This window comes from Erpetoichthys calabaricus, chromosome 1 (genome assembly GCF_900747795.2).
Source record: "Erpetoichthys calabaricus chromosome 1, fErpCal1.3, whole genome shotgun sequence".
In the NCBI taxonomy this organism is placed as follows: domain Eukaryota; kingdom Metazoa; phylum Chordata; class Cladistia; order Polypteriformes; family Polypteridae; genus Erpetoichthys; species Erpetoichthys calabaricus.
In genome coordinates this window covers 305,907,059-305,927,722 of record NC_041394.2, presented here as the reverse complement: position 1 = coordinate 305,927,722, position 20,664 = coordinate 305,907,059, and the positions used below count along the sequence as shown (strand labels likewise).

Sequence of the window (20,664 nt, the reverse complement as noted above, 5' to 3'; positions counted from 1 at the left end):
TTACCCTGTAGTAAAGCAAAAAGAACTGGCAATTATCTTTTAAATTGGAGCTGCAAATCAGCTGGGAATGAACTGCCTACCATAAAGTGAATATTCTTCCTGAGGCTAACATGCTAGAATAAATACAACTCTCTCTTTATTTTAATTTTAACCAGTGCTCTGGTTTTTCACCAAGCGAGATCCCCTGACTGCAATGTGTATATGTTTTATACATATTATTAAACATTTAATGATTCCAAAATTTTTATCTACAAGCATGTTTTAGTTACTGTGGATGTAAAAAAATTAAAGACTAATGTAAAGCATTTTATTATGAATTTGGTTGCCCTTCATTCCAGAGCAATTTAGGACATCATCATTTTCACTCCTGTTATCAGTCATCTGTATTAATGAATGTCACGTATCTTTTCACACTTCTCACTAGATGCTCATCACTTGTTGCTCAAGACTTGCATTTATCACGCATCACTACTCATGTGTGGCTCATCACACATTAGTTGTCGTTACTTACTTGTCACTCTTCAAATACAACTACTGTACCTTTTCATTCAATGCGTCATTTGTCATGCATTTCTACTCACTTCTCATTCATAATGCATCACTTGTCACTCATCACATAACACTTGTCAATATTCACTCATCATTTGTCAAGTGTTATTTTTTCTTTTTTAATAAAAACAAATCACTGTCAATTAGCAGACACAACCACGGAAATAGGATGATGACATTTAGGCAAATGGGCTATATATACAATGTCACTGGTTAATTCAAATATCAATCAAATAACTCTTTTTAAATAAATAAGGTTGCTGTTCAGAGAAATATCTTTTATCTACTGCAGAAGCTTATTCCTGGTTTCCAATTATGATTGTGTTATATCTCAAAGACATGGTCTGCTTGAGTTTTATACATTGAGTTGTTATGATCATATTTACTATAGATGATTCTAAAAGTGGGCAGTGCAATTGTACAGTTATCGTTCCTGCCTAATATGGCTTGAAGTCTCAAGTTTGATTCCTAGCCTGGACAGGGTCAGTATAGAGTTTGCCCCTTTTCTCTATGCATTTGTGGACTGATTCAACTGATTATGGCTTGGGACAGATTGGTTCAGCTACCAAACATGGTTTCTGACATTCATTTTTCCCTGCTAGGCTATGCTCTGCCTTAGTGACATTATACTGAAAATGATAAAGCAAGCCAGAGGGTCATCATGGCAAAATAGGAAGCAGTTCTGGATATGGTACCAGACAAATATTCATCAATTAAACATTTAGGGCTTTACTATTCATATTTCCCACTTCTATGTGGGGTAAATGTGTCTAATGAACCTTCTCCATACAGCTCGGTCTTGAAGCCCCTCCCTAGTCAAATTCTTTTCTTCCTAATCTTCTTTTTCTTTTACTATCCATCCACCTCCACTTTAACATCCCTCACTTTCTCTTTTTCCCACATATTTATTGTCTCTCCTCATATATCCATACCACTTCAACCTTCTTTCCTATACTTTCTCAGATATCTCTCCCACTTTTGTTGTATCTCTGATCGTCTCATTTCATATTTTGTCATTCTCAACATTCTCACTTCTACCACATTCAACATATTCCCTTGTTCTCTCATTACTGCCCATGACTCAGCCTCATACATTATTGCTAGTCTTTCCACTGTTTTGAAAACCTTATCTTTAACCTCATTTACTCAATGACATACTTCTGATACCTTCTTCCAAATGTTCCATCCACACTGCACTTTGTATGTTATTTCTGAATCTAATTTTCTTTCTTGGGCTACCACTGATCCTAGCTATTTAAACGTATCCACTCTTTTCAATAGCTCTCCCTGCAGGCTAACATCTGAATCCTGATTACTGTTATCCCTCAGATATTCTGTCTTCTTTCTATTTATCTTTAATCCTCTGTTTTCCAAAACCCCTCTCCATTCTTCCAGCTTTCTCTCCATTTTCTCCTTTCTGGTGCTACACAACACAATGTCATCAGCAAAATGCATGCACAAGAGGGATCTTTTGTCCTACAAGTCAACACATCCATAACCAGATCAAAGAGGACTTAAAGAAGATCCCTGGTGCAGACCTACTTTAAAGGGGATCTTATCTACTACCCCGATACTGATTTTAACCTGAGTCATCACTCCCTCATGCATATCCTAGACAATCCTCTCATATTTATGTAATAATCCACTCTCTCTCTAACACAACTCCAGAACTCTTGTCATGGCACATAATCGTAAGCCTTCTCCAAATCAATAAACACCATATGCAAATCTATGTTTTTCTTGATGCTGCTCTAAGAATTGTCTCAATGCAATGACTGCAACAGTTGCTCCTCTTTCTGGCATAAAACCAAACTGTTCCTCCCCTACTGTGGTCTCTGTTCTAAGTAGGGTTCCTGCCCTTTTGTGCTCTAGACTCTTTAACCTTGAACCATATTTTCAGTGTGTGTAGCACCAGCTTTATTCTACTATAGTTTCCACAATCCTGAATATCTTCTTTTTTTTAATAAGTGGGCACAATCACACTATTCCTCCGCTCCTTTGGTATTCTCTCCAGATCATAGAGTAGCTGCATCAGATTGCACAACACATCTACTTCCTCTTTCCCTAAACTCTTCCACTGGTATTTCAGCCTGCCCTGATTTCTTTCCATCTTCACTCTTTTCAGTGCCTCCTTTACTTCCTCCTTCCTAATTCTTGATACTAGCCCTTCATTTGGGACTCCATCTCCAAATACTACACTTTTCTTATACTACACATTTATCAACTTTTCAAAGTACCCCTTTCATCTAATCTTGATCTTATCATTTTACTCATTTTATAAGTGAAATGTTAAATTCTTTAACCATGATTTAGGCTATAATAATTAAGTTAATTAATTAAATCCATGAAAATGCAATAAGTTTTACCTATAATTTCAATTTGTTTTTAAGTAATTGAAGGATAGTTCTATTCATAGTACAAAAGACTTTCTTCACTACTTTAATGGTTTCTATAATTTATGAAATGCCATAGTAAAATCACTTACATTTCAATAAGACCATATAATTAGTACTCATGTTATTGATGCCAGCCTGTTGTTGTCAAAGGCATTGCTTTTCTTAAATCTGGCTTTGATGTAACTGCAGGTATAATTAAAGTAATTTGAGAGCAATTAATGCAATTTAAAGTTTCCATAAAATGAATAGAAGAGCCATTACATAGAGCAAAGGTGTTACTTAATGAATGATTCAGGCAGTTCTGTTGCTTAAAGCATAACAAAACACACATTCTAGATCAGCTCATTCTGAGAACTGATTATGTATTTAATATAAATTTTAATATACACTTTTTATAGGTACAGGTATACTGTATGTGTCTGGGCATATGGATATTTGAAGATAGTAATGTAAACATAGAATGATTGTTGTCAATATGCCAAACTAAACAAAATATAAGGACAAATAATGTAAAAGCTTTTAAATGTCTCTTAAATTTCACTGACTGACTTATAAGGTGATTTATAAAGACTAAAAATGCTTTCATCATGCCTTCAGCCTACATGATACTTTTTAGCTTTTACATTGTTACTTCACAACACAAAAACACACACACACACAAAACTACTGTGCCACTGCCTACCGAGTTATCTTTTCAGAAATATTACAATAGCTCAGACTAAAGAATGTGTTGAAACGTCTGTCTGACATTTAATTCCAGGCAATTTTGCATGATATATGTTGATGCTTTATCCACCTAAAAAAACAAATGTAATTTTGGTAAATATGGGTCAAGCTTCTGTTATCTACTTACCATACTGAAGTCTTTAGTTGTTATGTCAAGCAATTGGGATTCATGTTCACTGTTCACTGTTCAACCACTGCATTGCATCTTTCTTACAGGGCAGTATCACTCAGTGTTCAGTTCTGTAGCCGCCTGATAGCTGTAGGTTTTCTTGCCAACCAATTTCAGTTTTCAATTGGACTATGACCCAAAAATGGACAGCTAATTAAAAATGCGAATGATTAAAAATAAATAAACAAAAACCAAAAATACTGTAAAAAACAGAAAAAGAAAGTACTGATGGTGAACTTGGTTGGAGGCACCCAGGACTGAACTTAAAAACTCTTGTTATAGAGAATGCATTTCCAGATGCTCTCCTCCTGTCCTTGGAGAAATTACAGGTTTATAATTTCCATATCTTGTTTTAATTTTTGGCAGCAATGTGCATTAAGTGCCTCATATTACAGTGTTGTAAGATACTGTAGTTTCTTATTAATTACCTGCTTAACTATTATTATTTCCATAATTAATAATAATTCATTACATTTATATCGCACTTTTCTCAGTACTCAAAGCGCTATCCCCACAGGAAGGAACCGGGAAGCGAACCCACAATCTTCCTCAGTCTCCTTACTGCAAAGCAGCAGCACTACCACTGCGCCACCTGTGAGGATATGTACTTACTGTGTAACACAAGTTAAAAGAATGTTTTTTATTCCTGTTTTTTATTTCTTATCTTACCTATATAATTACTCAATTCTGGATTTTTACTGTTATAACCTTTGCGGGAAGTGCATTGCAATTCATATTTGTAAATGTGTATTTGTGAAGATTGCACTTACAGATTCAGATATAGTAACAAAGAATATGAGGTGAATGAGAAGTATACTCTTTCAGTTAAATAAATGCCTACTGTTAGTCTAAATGTAAATTATACATAGCAAATATAATCAGTGATCCGAACTGATGGAAGCTACTAATTTCTACATAATTACTAGCTGCTTATTCAGATTCTTAGCCTTTATGCAGGATACAGAGTGCTTTTCTAATTTTAACATGTTAATGACCCAATATGTTTTATATAAATAAGCATAAGGCAATGCTTAAAGCTACTCATAAAGGTTACATGATTGAAAGGAAGGGTAGCTGAATAATTAAATATTTTATGAATGGAATAATCATTAAAATGAAGAATGTCTCATTGTCAGGAAGTTAAGCTATTACTATTTAAAACTGACAAGACTTTTTCCTTGTCTATTAGAAGTTGGATAAAATTCAGGTGGGATTACAGGTTCAAGCCACTATGAAACAATTTCTCTGGAATGGACACAAGTGAGAAACTCCAGTATAATTTTATCCAAAAGTCATGGCCACCTTCCTTCAATAGCATTTATGGGTCAACTTTCACATCAAAAGCCTTCCACAAAGTAAAGTACCACAAAGATACACTCAATTTCCTCAAAGAATCTTACTGTCTGCATCCAGATATGCATTCCACAATCGTGGTCCAGCTACATAACCTTCCCACAACCCCAACTTCTTCCTTCCAGTCCTGTTACCAACTCTATAGTAGCAACATTCACTTATAGATTGGGGTCAGGAACTGTCTGCTAACCTTTAAACATCATCCTCAGGCAAACAAAAAATCAAGCATTTCTTCCACATTCAGATAGTTGGATCTCAACAAGAGGGGACTCAGCAGCACATCCAGAACCCAGAAAGCAAACTCGAAGAACCAGATAAACATAGAGGGGTAACTATTATCTATATAACACACAGGGTTAGGAGATTCAAACAGGAACACACAATAATCCTAACAAAAGATACAAAAATAACAAAAAGTCTCTCTGGCACTACAAACATATAAACACTCATTAGAACAATTGTAATGAGAACAGACCATCCAGTCCTACAAGATTCCCAACCATTTTACCCCAAATTCTCCAAATAACGTTTAATCAAGATTTGAAAGTCTGCAAAGACCTACTCCACAACATTACTTGCCAATTTATTCCATGTGTCTATGGTTCTTTGTATGAAGACAAATTTTCTAACATTTATACAAAGTTCACCTTTAATTAATTTTTATCCGTGTACCCATGTTCTTTTTGAATAATTTGTTTTAAAGTAACAGCTGGCATCCACTAATTCATAATTTTAAATATGTCATCTCTTAATCTCCATTTGCTTAAACTGAAAAGGTTTAACTGCTTTAATATCTCCTCATAACTCAAACTTCAGTCTCCGTAGATTCCTCATCCCTCTCCTCTAGATTTTCTCTGTAGCAATGCTACTCATGTTTTGTAATATGGTGACCAAAACTGTACACAGTATTCAAGTTGAGGCCTCATTAGTGTTGTATATAACTGAAGTATAACCTCCCTTGACTTGTATTCCACTCACATCAAATCTTTGGGGCATGGTAGGAAAACAAGAAGAAACACACACACAGAAATGTGAAAACATGAAGGTTTATCAGAGCACTTTAATGCACTCATATAGCAATAAGGGCACCTAGAAAGAAAGAAGCTACTTTGTTTAACTGTAAGCAGTTGCATTCTGTTAACATACACATAATCTGTGATGCCAAGATGAGAATGAATGAAGGACTGCTCTGGCATAATGCCACATAAAAAGGCTTTCCCAATTACAGATGCCATTCCCAGATCAAAGTCAGACAGCGTAGATGTATTTTTGTTCAACTGAATGTGGAAAGTTGGGTAGACTTCTTTTAATAAAATATCTGATTTGTATATACTGTAAGTGTGTAGCTGAAAAGTTAGATTTGGAGTAATTGTTCATAATATACAAATATGTTGTCTATACAGAGATCTCTGAGTGTCTTAATCTCTAGAATTTTCCATAGGTCAAATGCTGAGTAGGTCTGACAAGTTGGAAAAAGGTGATTATAACGTATACGAGCAACAGTTTTCAACAGTGACTGGATTGCTGGTAAAATGACGATAGTTAGCATTGCTTGAAGCTCCAAGTAGGACATTCAAAAAAGATATAGAACAAGATTTGTTTTTCAATTTCAGTAAGAAAATTATAAATGAATGAATTTCTGTTAATTGTCAAGATATTATTGTGCATGTATTTCCTACCCAGTAGTAAAATTGAAAGTTAGGTAGTGCCATGCCACCATCTGCTTTAGATCTCTGAATGGTCATTTCAAATTCCATGTGAATGATGTCCTAATTGAGTCTAATTACATGAAGAACAATCTGTTTATCGGGATACCAGTGACAGCACACCGCACGATAACATGCAGTGAATACACTTGACTTGAGCATTCATAGTTTTCATCCTCTTTCTATGTATGTTTAGCATTCATTTCCTCAGAGGTTGATGCGCTTGCTGCTTCTTGAGCAGCTCTTCTTTTCTCCACCCTAGCGGCACACTTCTTTCCTTTCGTCTGCATCTTTTTGCATTAAAACTGATTTAGTCAGTGTTTGTGTTGCAATTACTTAGTACAGTTTCTTTAATTTTTCAGTTAAGTTGGCACTTACAGGGTAAGTCTTCAATCTAACTCAAGAATGATTTAAGATGATAGAGTATGTCCATTTTGGCAGTATTAACTCTCCCTGCTAAGGCAAGATAGAGGGTTGACCATCTGTTAACATCCTATTTGATTTTTTACTTCCAAAATTGTATTGAAAAAATCTTTTTATTCATTTAATAATAATAATAATAATGATACATTTTATTTATTTGTTGGCACCTTTCTAAACACTCAAGGACACCGAACAATAGATAAAACATAGATTATAAACAATAAGTACAATACAAAAGTTAAAATCAGACAGACCAATTGTAATCAAAGAGAAAAAGCAGTCTTAAACAAATGAGTTTTAAGTTTAGATTTGAAAAGTGAAAATGATTCAATATTTCTAAGCTCAGGTAGTAGTGAGTACCGAAGCTGGGGAGCAGAGCAACTGAATGGTCTGCTCCCCATACTGGTAAGACGGACGAAGGGGACAGTCAAGTGGATGGAGGAAAAGGATCTAAGGGTATGGGAGGAAATGGCCACATGGAGGAGGTCAGACAGATATGGAGGGGCAAGGTTGTGGATAGCCTTAAAAGTTAGTAGGAGAATTTTGAATTGAATTCGGAACTGAACTGGAAGCCAATGAAGCTGCTGCAAAACAGGAGTGATATGGTGAATAGAGGGGGTTCTAGTAATGATGCGGGCAGCTGAATTCTGGACCAGTTGAAGCTTATAAAGAGATTTGCGAGAAAGACCAAAGAAAAGGGAATTGCAATAATCCAGACGAGAAGTGACAAGGCTATGAACAAGGAAAGCAGTGGTGTGGGGAGTGAGGGAGGGGCGAATATGATTAATGTTACGCAAGTGGAAATATGCAGAACAGGAGATGTTATTGATGTGGGACTAAAAGGATAAAGTACTGTCAAGGATGACACCCAGACTCTTAACCTGTGAGGAAGGGGAGACAGAGGAATTATCAGTAACAAATGAAAAATGATCAGTTTTGGATAATTTTGATTTTATACCAATGAGGAGAACCTCAGTTTTGTCACTATTTAATTTAAGAAAATTTGAAGAAAACCAGAATTTGATTTCTGCTATGCAATCAGTAAGTGAGGAGGGTGGAAAGGAAGCAGTAGGTTTGCTGAGTGAGATAGAGCTGGGTGTCATCAGCATAACAGTGGAAGCTAATGTTATATTTATGAAAGATATTGCCAAGGGGGGGGGGGGCGAAAACCAGACTGGAACTGTTCATACAGATTATTTTGAGATAAATGAGAATGAAGTTGAATAGCCACTATTTTTTCAAGAATTTTGGAAATGAAGGGTAGATTAGAAATAGGACGAAAATTAGTTGGATCGGCACCAGGTTTTTTCAGTATTGGGGTTATTGCAGCAGTTTTAAAAGATGAAGGAACAGTACCAGTAGTGAGAGAAGAGTGGATTATAGCAGAGACAAGGGAGACCAGAGAGGGGAGGCAGGCTTTGACTAGAACTGTAGGGAGGGGATCCAGTTGACAGGTGAATGGCTTAGATTTACAGACAAGATCTGAGATTTCTGAGAAAGTAGGAAGCTGAAAAGAGGAAAATAAGTGAGTTGGTGGGTGAAATTCAAATGAAGTACTGGAGGAATCCGTACAGAGAGACTGATGAATCTTCTGGATTTTTTTCATTAAAAAAGGACATAAGGAAATTGCAAAATTCAGTTGAGTAAAGGTAAGAAGGTAAAGAATCCGGGGGTTGTGTGATATTGTTAAGTAGTGAAAACAATGACTTGGTATTTCCTTCATTGGAGGAAATAATGAGGGTATAATAGTTAGATTTAGTTTGGGCAATACAGTCCTTGTAATAAAGTATATGGCTTTTGTACATCTCTTTATGAACAAAGAGTCCAGTTTTTTTATATATATAACCGTTCAAGTTGCCAGCCTTTGGCTTTCAAAAGCCGAAGTTCAGGTGTGAACCAGGGAGCAGAAAAGGAGAAAGAAACAGATCTAGTTTTTAGTGCAGCGACAGAGTTAAGAATACCATTAAGTCCAGTGTTATAGTGTGAGACCAGTTCTTCAGGAGTGGATAAATTATGAATGTCCATAAGGGAATCAATACTAGAGGAAAGAGAGCCTAAGTTAATATTCTTAATATTACGGAAAGACATGAGACGGGAAAGCTTAGTGTTGGAAAGTGCAAGTTTAACATTGAATGAAATAAGAAAGTGATCAGTTATGGGAAGTTCATCTGCAGTACAATCAAGCGGGGTAACTCCAGAACAGCAAATCAAGTCCAGGATATGTCCTTTGGAATGACTCTCAAGGCAGGACGTAAAGTCTCTAGTAATAGGGACATTGATATTATCTATATGTATATTAAAATCCCCCAGAAGTATTATGCTTGGTGAAACAGTAGATAAGTGTGTAAGGAAAACAGCAAAGTCGTTCGGAAAGTCATTATTTGGTTTAGGGGGCCGGTAAACAGTTGCAATAATAATAGGAATAGGTTCATTTAATTGACATAAAAGAGATTCAAAAGTACTGAAGGCGGGAACAGACAATGGCAAGACTTTCCATTTCTCATGATACACTAATGGGAGACCTTCACCTCGGCCAGAGCCACGGGGTTGAGAGATGCAAACAAACCCCGGGGGAGTGGATTCGTTAAGTTGGGAAAAGTCACGGGATTGTTGCCATGTCTCAGTTTGACAGAAAAAGTCAAACTTACCATCAGTGAGGAGATCGTATATGAGAGGCCCCTTGCTCGTGAGTGAGCAGATGTTGAGCAGACTGAAGTTGACAACGGCGTTATCGCATTTAACAATGGTGTTAGCCGACTGGGCTAGGCTGGCTAACACACTGTGGTCAGCGACTCTGCCTAAATTATGTGGAGGACGTCGAGAACTGGACCAGATGGAGTTTATTATTTTCGAATTGTCAGCTTGGATAATCCGGCGGGACCCGCGGTGGATGTATCTCTGTCGGGGGAGGAATACGATGTCTGGGTGGAGATATAGGTCAGTCAGCGGAGGCTCGGACAGGTGAAAGCGGAGTTGGAGTAGCTCGGCAGCTGAGTACTGAAGCAGGCCCATTGCAGGTTGGATAGCGAGCGACAGGAGGGACCAAACAAACACGAACCAAGTATATAACCTACCGGTCAACAGGTTAAGCGAAGGCGCAGACAACTCGGATGTCCAGAGAACAATGCCAGGTAAGTCTCAAGGCAGGGATAGGCCAAAAAATAGTCCATACACAGCCAAATCAGCAGTCAAGCCAGAAATCAGTCTAGCTTTAAATGATTGAAAAATAAAACTCAAAGAATAAATCTGCCTGAAATGAAAATGAAAACAGCTGCTTAGTCCATTAGATTGTAAGTTAATCATAAAAAAGAAAAAAAAAGTTAAAAAGTTACTGGAGAGCAGCGGCGACCAGTCACACCAGCGTTCGCTCAACTGGAAGTGCCAAATGGAATTTGGAATGGTTATCTCCAGAAATTTTAACTGTTTAAATATTATGGGTGAATGGGAATCCAATCTGGTATGATATGATAGAGTATTCACTGGGAAAAGCACACATTTATTCAAATAAATTTTGAATCCAGAGATCTTATGAAATTCTTATAACACATTTAAGATTAATAGTAGAGAAGACTGTACATCTACCTTATAAAGCATGATATCTTCTGCATATAGTGATATTGTCTACTCAAGGCCTACTCTGAAAATCAAAATCCCCTTTATTTCTGGTTTTTGTAGACAAAATGCAATGGTGACAATGGGCACCCTTGTCGAGTACCTCGTTCTAATTTGAAGTAATCAGAATTTGTGTTATTAATGCAGACTGAGGCGTCTAGATTAGGATAGAGTAATTTAATCCATGGGCGGCATGGTGGTGCAGTGGGTAGCGTTGCCGCCTCGCTTCCCAGGTCCTCCCTGCGTGGAGTTTGCATGTTCTCCCCGCGTCTCCGTGGGTTTCCTTTGGGTACTCCGGTTTCCTCCCGCAGTCCAAAGACATGCAGGTTAGGTGCATTGGCAATTCTAAATTATCCCTAGTGTGTGCTTGGTGTGTGTGTGTGTGTGTGCCCTGTAGTGGGCTGGTGCCCTGCCTGGGGTTTGCTTCCTGCCTTGTGCCCTGTGTTGGCTGGGATTGGCTCCAGCAGACCCCCATGACCCTGTAGTTAGGATATAGCAGGTTGGATGATGGATGGATGGAATGTAATCCATGCAAAACTGAATCTTTGCAGTCCAGTATATACATTATCCAATTTGACTCTGTTGGAGGCATTTTCTCAAATCCCAAGAATCAGCATAGTGGTTAGGGGACAGGCTGGCAGCTCACACTGCCAAGTTGATTCTTCTGCCTGACAGGCCTACAGTACACTTCATGGTACACACATATACACACCCACACAAGACCTGTTTAGAATCAGTACCCAAAGATAAACCCAAACAAATAACAGGAAAATATGGCAATTCCCCATAGAAAATAAACAGGTATGTGATTTGAATTCATGACACTTGATCTGTGTGACAGCAGCCACCATGCCACCCCAAATGTATTGTAATGTTCATTTCAATTACACTCTAAATTAACGTGGCATGAGGGAGTATGATTCTCGCTTGTGATCAGTTTTGTTAGTATAGATCAGGATTTTTCTGGAGTAGGTGAGTGCAGAAAAGAATGAACAAAAAAGTTACGTAGTGATAATACTGTATCTCCATAAATCTACCTTGTATTCCATTGGTGTCCCATCCAAGCTTAGTTCCTCAAGTGTTCTTAGAGCTACTAAGGCCAACTCAGATTACCTGAGATCCTACAACAGAAAAATGTAAGTTCAGATAGTGAATACATAGTTGATTTAAAATTATACTAACATTGTCACTTTATAGAAGTCTGGTGATAAAAAGATTGGAGGAAAAGGCATTTTTAAAACAGTGCCAGGTGTCATTTTGTTCTGCATTTCTGTGCACAATTTACAGAATCATATAATTCATGAATTAAGACAAATTTACATAGTGATATCCTTGAAGAGATGTAAAAAGAATGAGCTTATGTACTAGTCAGTGTGAAATGTGTGATAAGGTTATTTTTTTCCATTTTGCTTTAAACTCATTCACCATTTATTGCATCTGAAAGCCCCACAACCCTCTAGAGAATGCAGACCTTCAGTTCTTATATGAGGCAGCACTCATTACATACTGTACAAGTGCCTCCTCTGGCAGGGAAACAAAAACACTTGTAACAAAGTGACCTTTGCTGTGTCCCTCCAGAGAACTGCTTATCCAGTTATGCTAGAGTAATAAAAATGAAAGGAATCCCTTAAAATAGTAACCTTTCACTCAGCCTTATTAAACTTAACCTAATAAAGATAACTTAATGTAAAATATTTTAAATATTTAATTTAATTACATTCAAGAAATTTCTGTAAATAGCACAATGTGCAAGCCTGTGTAGGTGCTGTAAATATCTCCTGGAGGACAATTTCTTTGCATACAATATAGTCATTAGTAAGTGATAATTAACAGACATCTAATTTACTACATTTTTTTTTACATTTATCCAATCAACAGAGTTTATTTCTTTAGACTCCTATACATAATGAAGGATTAAAAAATTAATATACATAATGTGCAAGTGCATGGTTTCTGTCATTAGTCACACCTACTGACCACTGTTGAACGTTAGTTTTGTAGCATCCCAGTGTCAGTGCAGGCCTCAGCTTTATATTGAAATGACATAAAAAAGAGCAAAATAATATGTCAAAAATGTAATTTAGTTGTGAAAAGTAATAATGAATTCTTTGAAGATGTCTGTACTATATAGAGTTGTAATGATTCACTATGGTAAAAGCATAGAAGCAAAATTATAAATTGAAAAGGATATGCATTCTATACTATGCCAATTAAGAAAGCTGCAGGAATGTTGGCATAGAGGTTATAAATGGACCTCCAGATCCCTAAAGATCTGGGTTCAGTTATGAAATGGTTCCCTGCATTTGTGAAGTTTGCAAGATGAGTTAATTGAGGACACTATATTTGCCTGATATGAGTGAGTGTTTCATGATGTTCTCTCATTCATACCTTGCAACCAGTGCTAATGTGAAATACCCTGCCATCCAGTAACCCTGTAACAGCAAAAGCAGGTTGCGATGTGTGAAGAATATTTGCAAAGTCATCCACTATTCATCATAACACTGTGTAACAGCACCCTCTGTAAATAATGGGAACTGACTCTCTCAAGTAAATATCTACATTAGAGTTTCAAGCCCACATGTTTATGACCACCTATTTTTCTAAAAATCCTAACACTGAAAAAAACGTTTATCGAGGACTATTGTAACAACTTCAGCGTGTCAGGTTCAAAAAAAGGACGAAACACAGAAGGACAAAGAAGGGATCGCAGGACAGTCCACTGGAACAGTAAAAAAAGTACACAATTGTAAAAGCAAAAAAGAACGACTCTGAACTTGAACTATTTACAGTTGTCTATGAATCTCTTGTTGTTATCACCCTGAGAAATGCTGTTCGTGAACCCAGAAAAACCCCGCTGATTTCACATGTATCACCACCTTTCTGTCCCCCACCCTACTCCTTTGAACCATCCAGAAAAAAAATATCTGCATCTGTCTCCCACCCCTCTATTCAGGGTTCCGCCCCTTTTTTCTCCCTTTACCAATGTCAGGCCTCCGCACCATTCCCCTCCCTCCCTCAATCAACCCAACAGTCACTTGAGGGATTCGCTACACTAATCATTTTCAGCACTACTTAAATTCTTATGTTTGTGTGAAAAGCAGGCTCTTTCTGTTAATTTGTTTTGTACTTAAATATGAATGTATTTTGTAACATACATTTATTGCTATATGCTATAGCTATAAATATTATGTATCATTAAAGTGTTACACTTTCATATAAAGATGGAGACAGCAATGATTTGTGTTCTCATGACATTTGGTATCATGTGAGGAAGAGCGTTCAAACAGGAAACATGCTTGATATTGTGGTGTAGGTACGCACAAGGTACCCGTCCTTTTAAATGGCGTCGGGTCGCATTGGATGACACAGAAAATCGGTGTAGTTTGTGTTTACTTACTTCTACTGTTAAGTCTATAAAAAGGCCAACTCTGATGTTTTCAAAATATAAAGCCAAAGGTCTCTATAGGATCACAGCCTATACATTTAAACAGTAAATTCTCTTGGGAACAGGCAACAAAAAATGGACTGGATACAATTATTTTTAAATTTAAGCACATTTCAAAATCAATCTCAAATTCTGTAGGTCTAAAACCCTAAAAGAAGTTAATAAATAGAACAAAAATAAAAATTTATAGAACCCTATCTATGACACACAAAATAAAAGCAGAAAAACCCTTTTTATTATCAGCTTACTGACAGTACACATGGTCAAGGATGTGACCTTTATTGTTTCTACTGTACAGAAACTATACTAACTTTATAATGGATAGATCTTAAACTTGTCTTCTCAAAGGGCAAACACATCTCGATTTTTTTTCTTGGCACTGTTCCTTAGACGAAAATGTCCAAATTCTTCAGTTTTTTTTTTTTTTACGATAATTTTTGCTTTCAGTGGTATTAGTTATATTTTTAAATCAACCAGACTTAGAAAGTCATGATTAAATATTGACTGCAGATTTTTGAGGATAAGCTTTAGACATTACAAAGCCGTCAAGATGCTTGTGTCTCTGGCTGTACCTGCCATACTCTTCCATTATTTAAAGTCATACTTTATACATATACACTAATCACTTTTTTTCCCCATAATACATTTCTGAAAGTGTTTCTTCCATTAAGGGGGCTTTCTCAATGTAACTAACGGAAATACAAGTAAAAATGTTTGGTCTGTTTCAATACAAAAATAGACCTTACCTTAAATCAAAGCACTCCTTGAATGTAAGTGCAGCCCATTCAAAGATTTTTCAATTACACACATTCCAGAATTGATTTTTTACCTCCCCTAAATGTAGGAGATCAATGGCCCTTAACACGAATATCCTTGGGGAAATAGTAACTTTTGTTTTTGCTTTGGCCATTTCTTTAGAAGCAATGGCTTGTGGATTCTTGTTTAAGGAAGAGAGATTGACAGCATGTTCCTTTTAGAATTAAATATTTTTTTCTGAATTCCTGGGCAATATAACAGTACTAATACATTCATCTTGTAGTTAGTGTCAGATGTGGCTGAACTGCGTCACTTGTTTAAAGAATGTTGATTAAAATTACAGAGAAGGTACATTATAGTAAAAGAAAAAGTTCATCGCCTCTGACATTTTCTGTACTATGCAATTCATACATGTTTTTAGAAAACAGATAATTGAAGTTTCAAGGACCAATATTTAAGTATTTTAATCATTTTATATATACTTCTATAAAAAATATAAATATAAAAAACATTGGAGGTGCTTAACATAAAAGAAGTTATAAAAATAAAGTGTTTATTTTTGTTTGAACTAGATCAAGCACTCAGTAAACAGCACAGGTTTGAACTTTTCATACACTATATCTGATTAAAGTGAATTGCTGTTCCAAAAACGTAGTGATTACACAGGATATTAAAGACTAAACCAATTAAACAAAAAATAGATAATTGTAATATGTTAGATGCTAACAGTAAATGATCTCTTTCTTCTGTTGTTGTTTGTTAAGCATATACTGTTTATTCATACTTTGGAAAGGAACTTAAAGTCTTGTTTGTGTTTTAATTTTAAATTTTAATTCTATTTTTAATTTATTATTTGCACGGCATGTTGTTACACTGTGGACCCTGAGCTTCGCAATTTCATCTATCTGTATACTTGTATATGTTTGAGATGACTTTGAATATATTGTAGCGACCTACGCACCAGGCTTGAAAAAAGACGAAGTAAAAAAAAAAAAAAACAGACAAGACGTAGTAAGGTCTCTCAAAAGATTTACTTGAACAGTCAAGAAAAGAAACGCCGACCTCGAAAACCCAAACACCAAAAAAAAAAAACCTAACACCCTCTCCAACCCCTCTTCCCATCTCCTGCCCATTACCACATAAATCAGTACCCTGCAGTCGGTCTTCTGTGCTGTACCCCGCTCTCCCTCAATCGGACCTAACAGTCACGCAAAAAAAAAAAGAAAAGGCTTCAACGTGACTGGGGCGCTACAATATCATTGAACCATGCAGTGCCATTACACATACTGTATATTGAAACCCCTTATTACAATGCTGTATCACCGTTACACAAAAATGCACTTTATCTCAGTGTAAAACTCAATGTTTAACATCAGAAAAGCAACAGTGCCAACACAGAATGACTGCATATGGTATCACTGTTCAACCCATGAGCTTGTTATTTTGCAGTGACAGCACCATCCAACAACTAACAAAGGTTTTAGCTGCCTAAGGTCCTAATGTTATTCTTTAAGTTAAGGATTTGCCTTCCTGTGTGTTCAGCCCTTTGTGATGCTTTGAGTATATGCACCAGGGTTTGACTACTGGTAAGAGGATAAGCCATCAGTACCCTATTCTGTAATCTACTTTGCTGTCTTGTGACCTTTTTATTGCATTGTTGTGTGTTTCCTAAAGCATTTCATGCTGGTGTTTGCTGGGAAAGGTTTTTAATTAAATAACCAATTTTACATTTTATTAAAATTCCAAAACACTCATCAGTTTTGCTTCAGTTTCACTTAAGGTCATTCATACTGAAGCACATTGCATTTAACAAAAAAAAAATGATGGACAGTGTTTTCTCATAATTATGACTTAGTGTCTCATAATTTTTAGATAAGGATCTTGTCATTATGGCTTAGTATCTTATAATCACACAATAAAATATAAAATCTCATAATTACGACATAGGGTATCTTATGAGAAAAGATCTCAATTTTGAGATTAGATCTTGAAATTATGAAATTAGATCTAATCTTGTAATTATGATCATAATTATCTCATAATTATGAGATTTGATCTCATAATTATGAGATCTTATCTTGTAATTAGAGATACTAAGTTATAATTGCAAGAAAACGCCACCCAGTATTGTTTTCTTCAGTGAATGCAATTCATTTCCATGCATTGACGACCTTGCATTTTCTAATTTTAATTTCATAATTGTACACCTCAGATACAAATACACATTTTTAGTAATGAATATGTGGTGGAAATAACTTTTAAAAATGATTATATAATTGAACTTTATAGTATTTTGAAGAACATTACTGGTTCTGTAAGAAAAATATCTACATGCTGCTAAGCAATTACCTCAATTTATAATACAATACATGTTTACATATTTTGTTTTTTACAGTGGTCTTCAAGATCAACGCTACTTCACCATGAGGATAATGTGGAAGTACCTGGATAAAATGAGGTGTTTTCGTAAGCGTTCAACAATACCTTTTCTTGGAATCCTTATTACTTGTCTTCTTTTTGTGAACCTTTATATAGAAGATGGATATGTTTTGGTAAGTTGCTGTGCTGTTATTTGTATGTTTCTACTGCATTAAAAACAAAAGACCACCTTTTGTCTATAAATATACCACATACAGTTAGGTCCATAAATATTTGGACAGAGACAACTTTTTTCTAATTTTGGTTCTGTACATTACCACAATGAATTTTAAATTAAACAACTCAAATGCAGCTGAAGTGCGGACTTTAAGCTTTAATTCAGTGGGGTGAACAAAACGATTGCATAAACATGTGAGGCAACTAAAGCATTTTTTTAACAAAATCCCTTCATTTCATGGGCTGAAAAGTAATTGGACAATTGACTCAAAGGCTATTTCATGGGTAGGTTTGGGCAAGTCCGTTGTTATGTCATTATCAATTAAGCAGATAAAAGGCCTGGAGTTGATCTGAGGTGTGGTGCTTGCATGTGGAAGATTTTGCTGTGAACAGATAACATGAGGTCAAAGGAGCTCTCCACGCAGGTGAAAGAAGCCATCCTTAAGCTGCGAAAACAAAAAAAAACCATCTGAGAAATTGATGCAATATTACGAGTGGCAAAATCTACAGTTTGGTACATCCTGAGAAAGAAAGCAAGCACTGGTGAAGTCAGCAATGCATAAAGACCTGGACGTCCATGGAAGACAACAGTGGTGGATGATCGCAGAATCATTTCCATGGTGAAGAGAAACCCCTTCACAACAGCCAACCAAGTGAACAACACTCTCCAGGGGGTAGGCATATCGATATCCAAGTCTACCATAAAGAGAAAACTGCATGAAAGTAAATACAGAGGGTGCACTGCAAGGTGCAAGCCACTCATAAGCCTCAAGAATAGAAAGGCTAGATTGGACTTTGCTAAAGAACATCTAAAAAAGCCAGCACAGTTCTGGAAAAACATTCTTTGGACAGATGAAACCAAGATCAACCTCTACCAGAATTATGGCAAGAAAAAAATATGGAGAAGGTGTGGAACAGCTCATTATCCAAAGCATACCACATCATCTGTAAAACACGGTGGAGGCAGTGTGATGGCTTGGGTGTGCATGGCTGCCAGTGGCACTGGGACACTAGTGTTTATTGATGATGTGACACAGAACAAAAGACGGCCGAATTAATTCTGAGGTGTTCACAGACATACTGTTTGCTCAAATCCAGCTAAATGCAGTCAAATTGATTGGGCGGCGTTTCATGATACAGATGGACAATGACTCAAAACATACAGCCAAAGCAACCCAGGAGTTTATTAAAGCAAAGAAGTGGAAAATTCTTGAATGGCCAAGTCAGTCACCTGATCTTAACCCAATTGAGCATGCATTTCACTTGCTGAAGACTAAACTTCAGACAGAAAGGTCCACAAACAAACAGCAACTGAAAGCCGCTGCAGTAAAGGCCTGGCAGAGCATTAAAAAGGAGGAAACCCAGCATCTGGTGGTGTCCATGAGTTCAACTTCAGGCTGTCATTGCCAGCAAAGGGTTTTCAACCAAGTATTAGAAATGAACATTTTATTTCCAGTTATTTAATTTGTCCAATTACTTTTGAACCCCTGAAATGAAGGGATTGTGTTAAAAAAATGCTTTAGTTGCCTCACATTTTTATGCAATCGTTTTGTTCACCCCACTGAATTAAAGCTGAAAGTCTGCACTTCAACTGCATCAGAGTTGTTTCATTTAAAATTCATTGTGGTAATGTACAGAACCAAAATTAGAAAAAAGTTGTCCCTGTCCAAATATTTATGGACCTAACTGTATGTAATACCCTACAAATATCATGTTTTTAGATCAGTTTGCCTTCAATTTACATCACACCTATTGAATAAATACAGCACTTTTTTACACTATTCTCTTAAAAGCTGAATATTACTATAAAGAAATTTAAAAAATAATTTCAGAGAAGGTACTTTGAAAACAAATGTAAAGAAACCAATGCAACTCACATAATTTAGTCCATGGTTACCTTATTACAGTGTATCTTCAATCTATGGAAGAAAACTCATATACATTATGTATCCAAGAAAGCATTGAATAGAATCATTAAATCGTAGGAAAAAGTAGTTCAAACATCTGAATACATCAGAAAAGCCATATCAGGTGAAAGGCTGTCAAAAAGGCCATCGTCTACTAAGGTGAGATCTATGGTGCTTCTGTGTGCAAGTGTAGTACAACAGAAATCAAACAGGTAACTTGGAATTACTTCCTCCAACAATAAGTTGAATATGTTACTCAGCAGTAGCTTAGACATGCCACACTATCATAAGTCTACACTATGTCTATCCATATTACTAACCGAGAATGCTAAACCGGATGATGGACGCAGGCACATCCGGCAATGGGCCGTAGCTGCAAAAAGACGTACTGCGCAGGCGCAAAAAGAGTCCGCGAGAGTCGGCTGAGGAGCCGAGAAAGGCGGACAAAAGAGGGCGAGAGAGGCGGATGAGGGGCCGCGAGAGGCGGACAAGACCACAGAAAAAAGGAGTGAGCACAGGAAAAATGGAGAAATGAGGCGCAAAGAGCAACGAAAAAAGGAAAAGGCACATAAAAAAGTATTCAAACGCAAGCAAAGCACGAAACACATTGCACACGAAACTAGACCCAAAAAAAAAAAAAAAAAAAAAGAGGCTCGCGCACAACAGCAAGGCACCCCAACCTCTCCCCCCCCCCCCTCTACAGGCACCGGACGGGACACACACCAAGAGGGGGATTCAACAAGCCCATGGAACACAAAAAAAAGAACACAAAACCACCCCACAGGCCCTACAAGCAACGGACGGGACACACACAAAGAGGGGGATTCAAACAAGACACAGGAACACAAAAAGAAAGAAGACGCTCGCGCAACAACAATCCTCACACCCCCCCCCACACACACACACATCCATAAGAAGTCACACCCAAAGCCACATATTCTAAAGTGAACGTCATCACCTTCACACTAGACAGCATAGGTGTCAGCATTGGTGGATCTCCTTACAATAAAGCACTATTAACCGTTCA

General features: G+C 36.8%; 1 protein-coding gene across 1 annotated transcript in view; it reads left to right on the top strand.

Moving 5' to 3' along the window:
- The window catches only part of mgat4c (mgat4 family member C), a 79,019-nt gene that overhangs the window by 44,891 nt on the left and 13,464 nt on the right, over positions 1-20,664 (top strand). Inside the window, exon 3 of the mRNA XM_028791534.2 lies at positions 17,531-17,687. Coding sequence (XP_028647367.2) covers positions 17,531-17,687 — 157 coding nt within the window. The remainder of the gene's footprint in view (positions 1-17,530; positions 17,688-20,664) is intronic.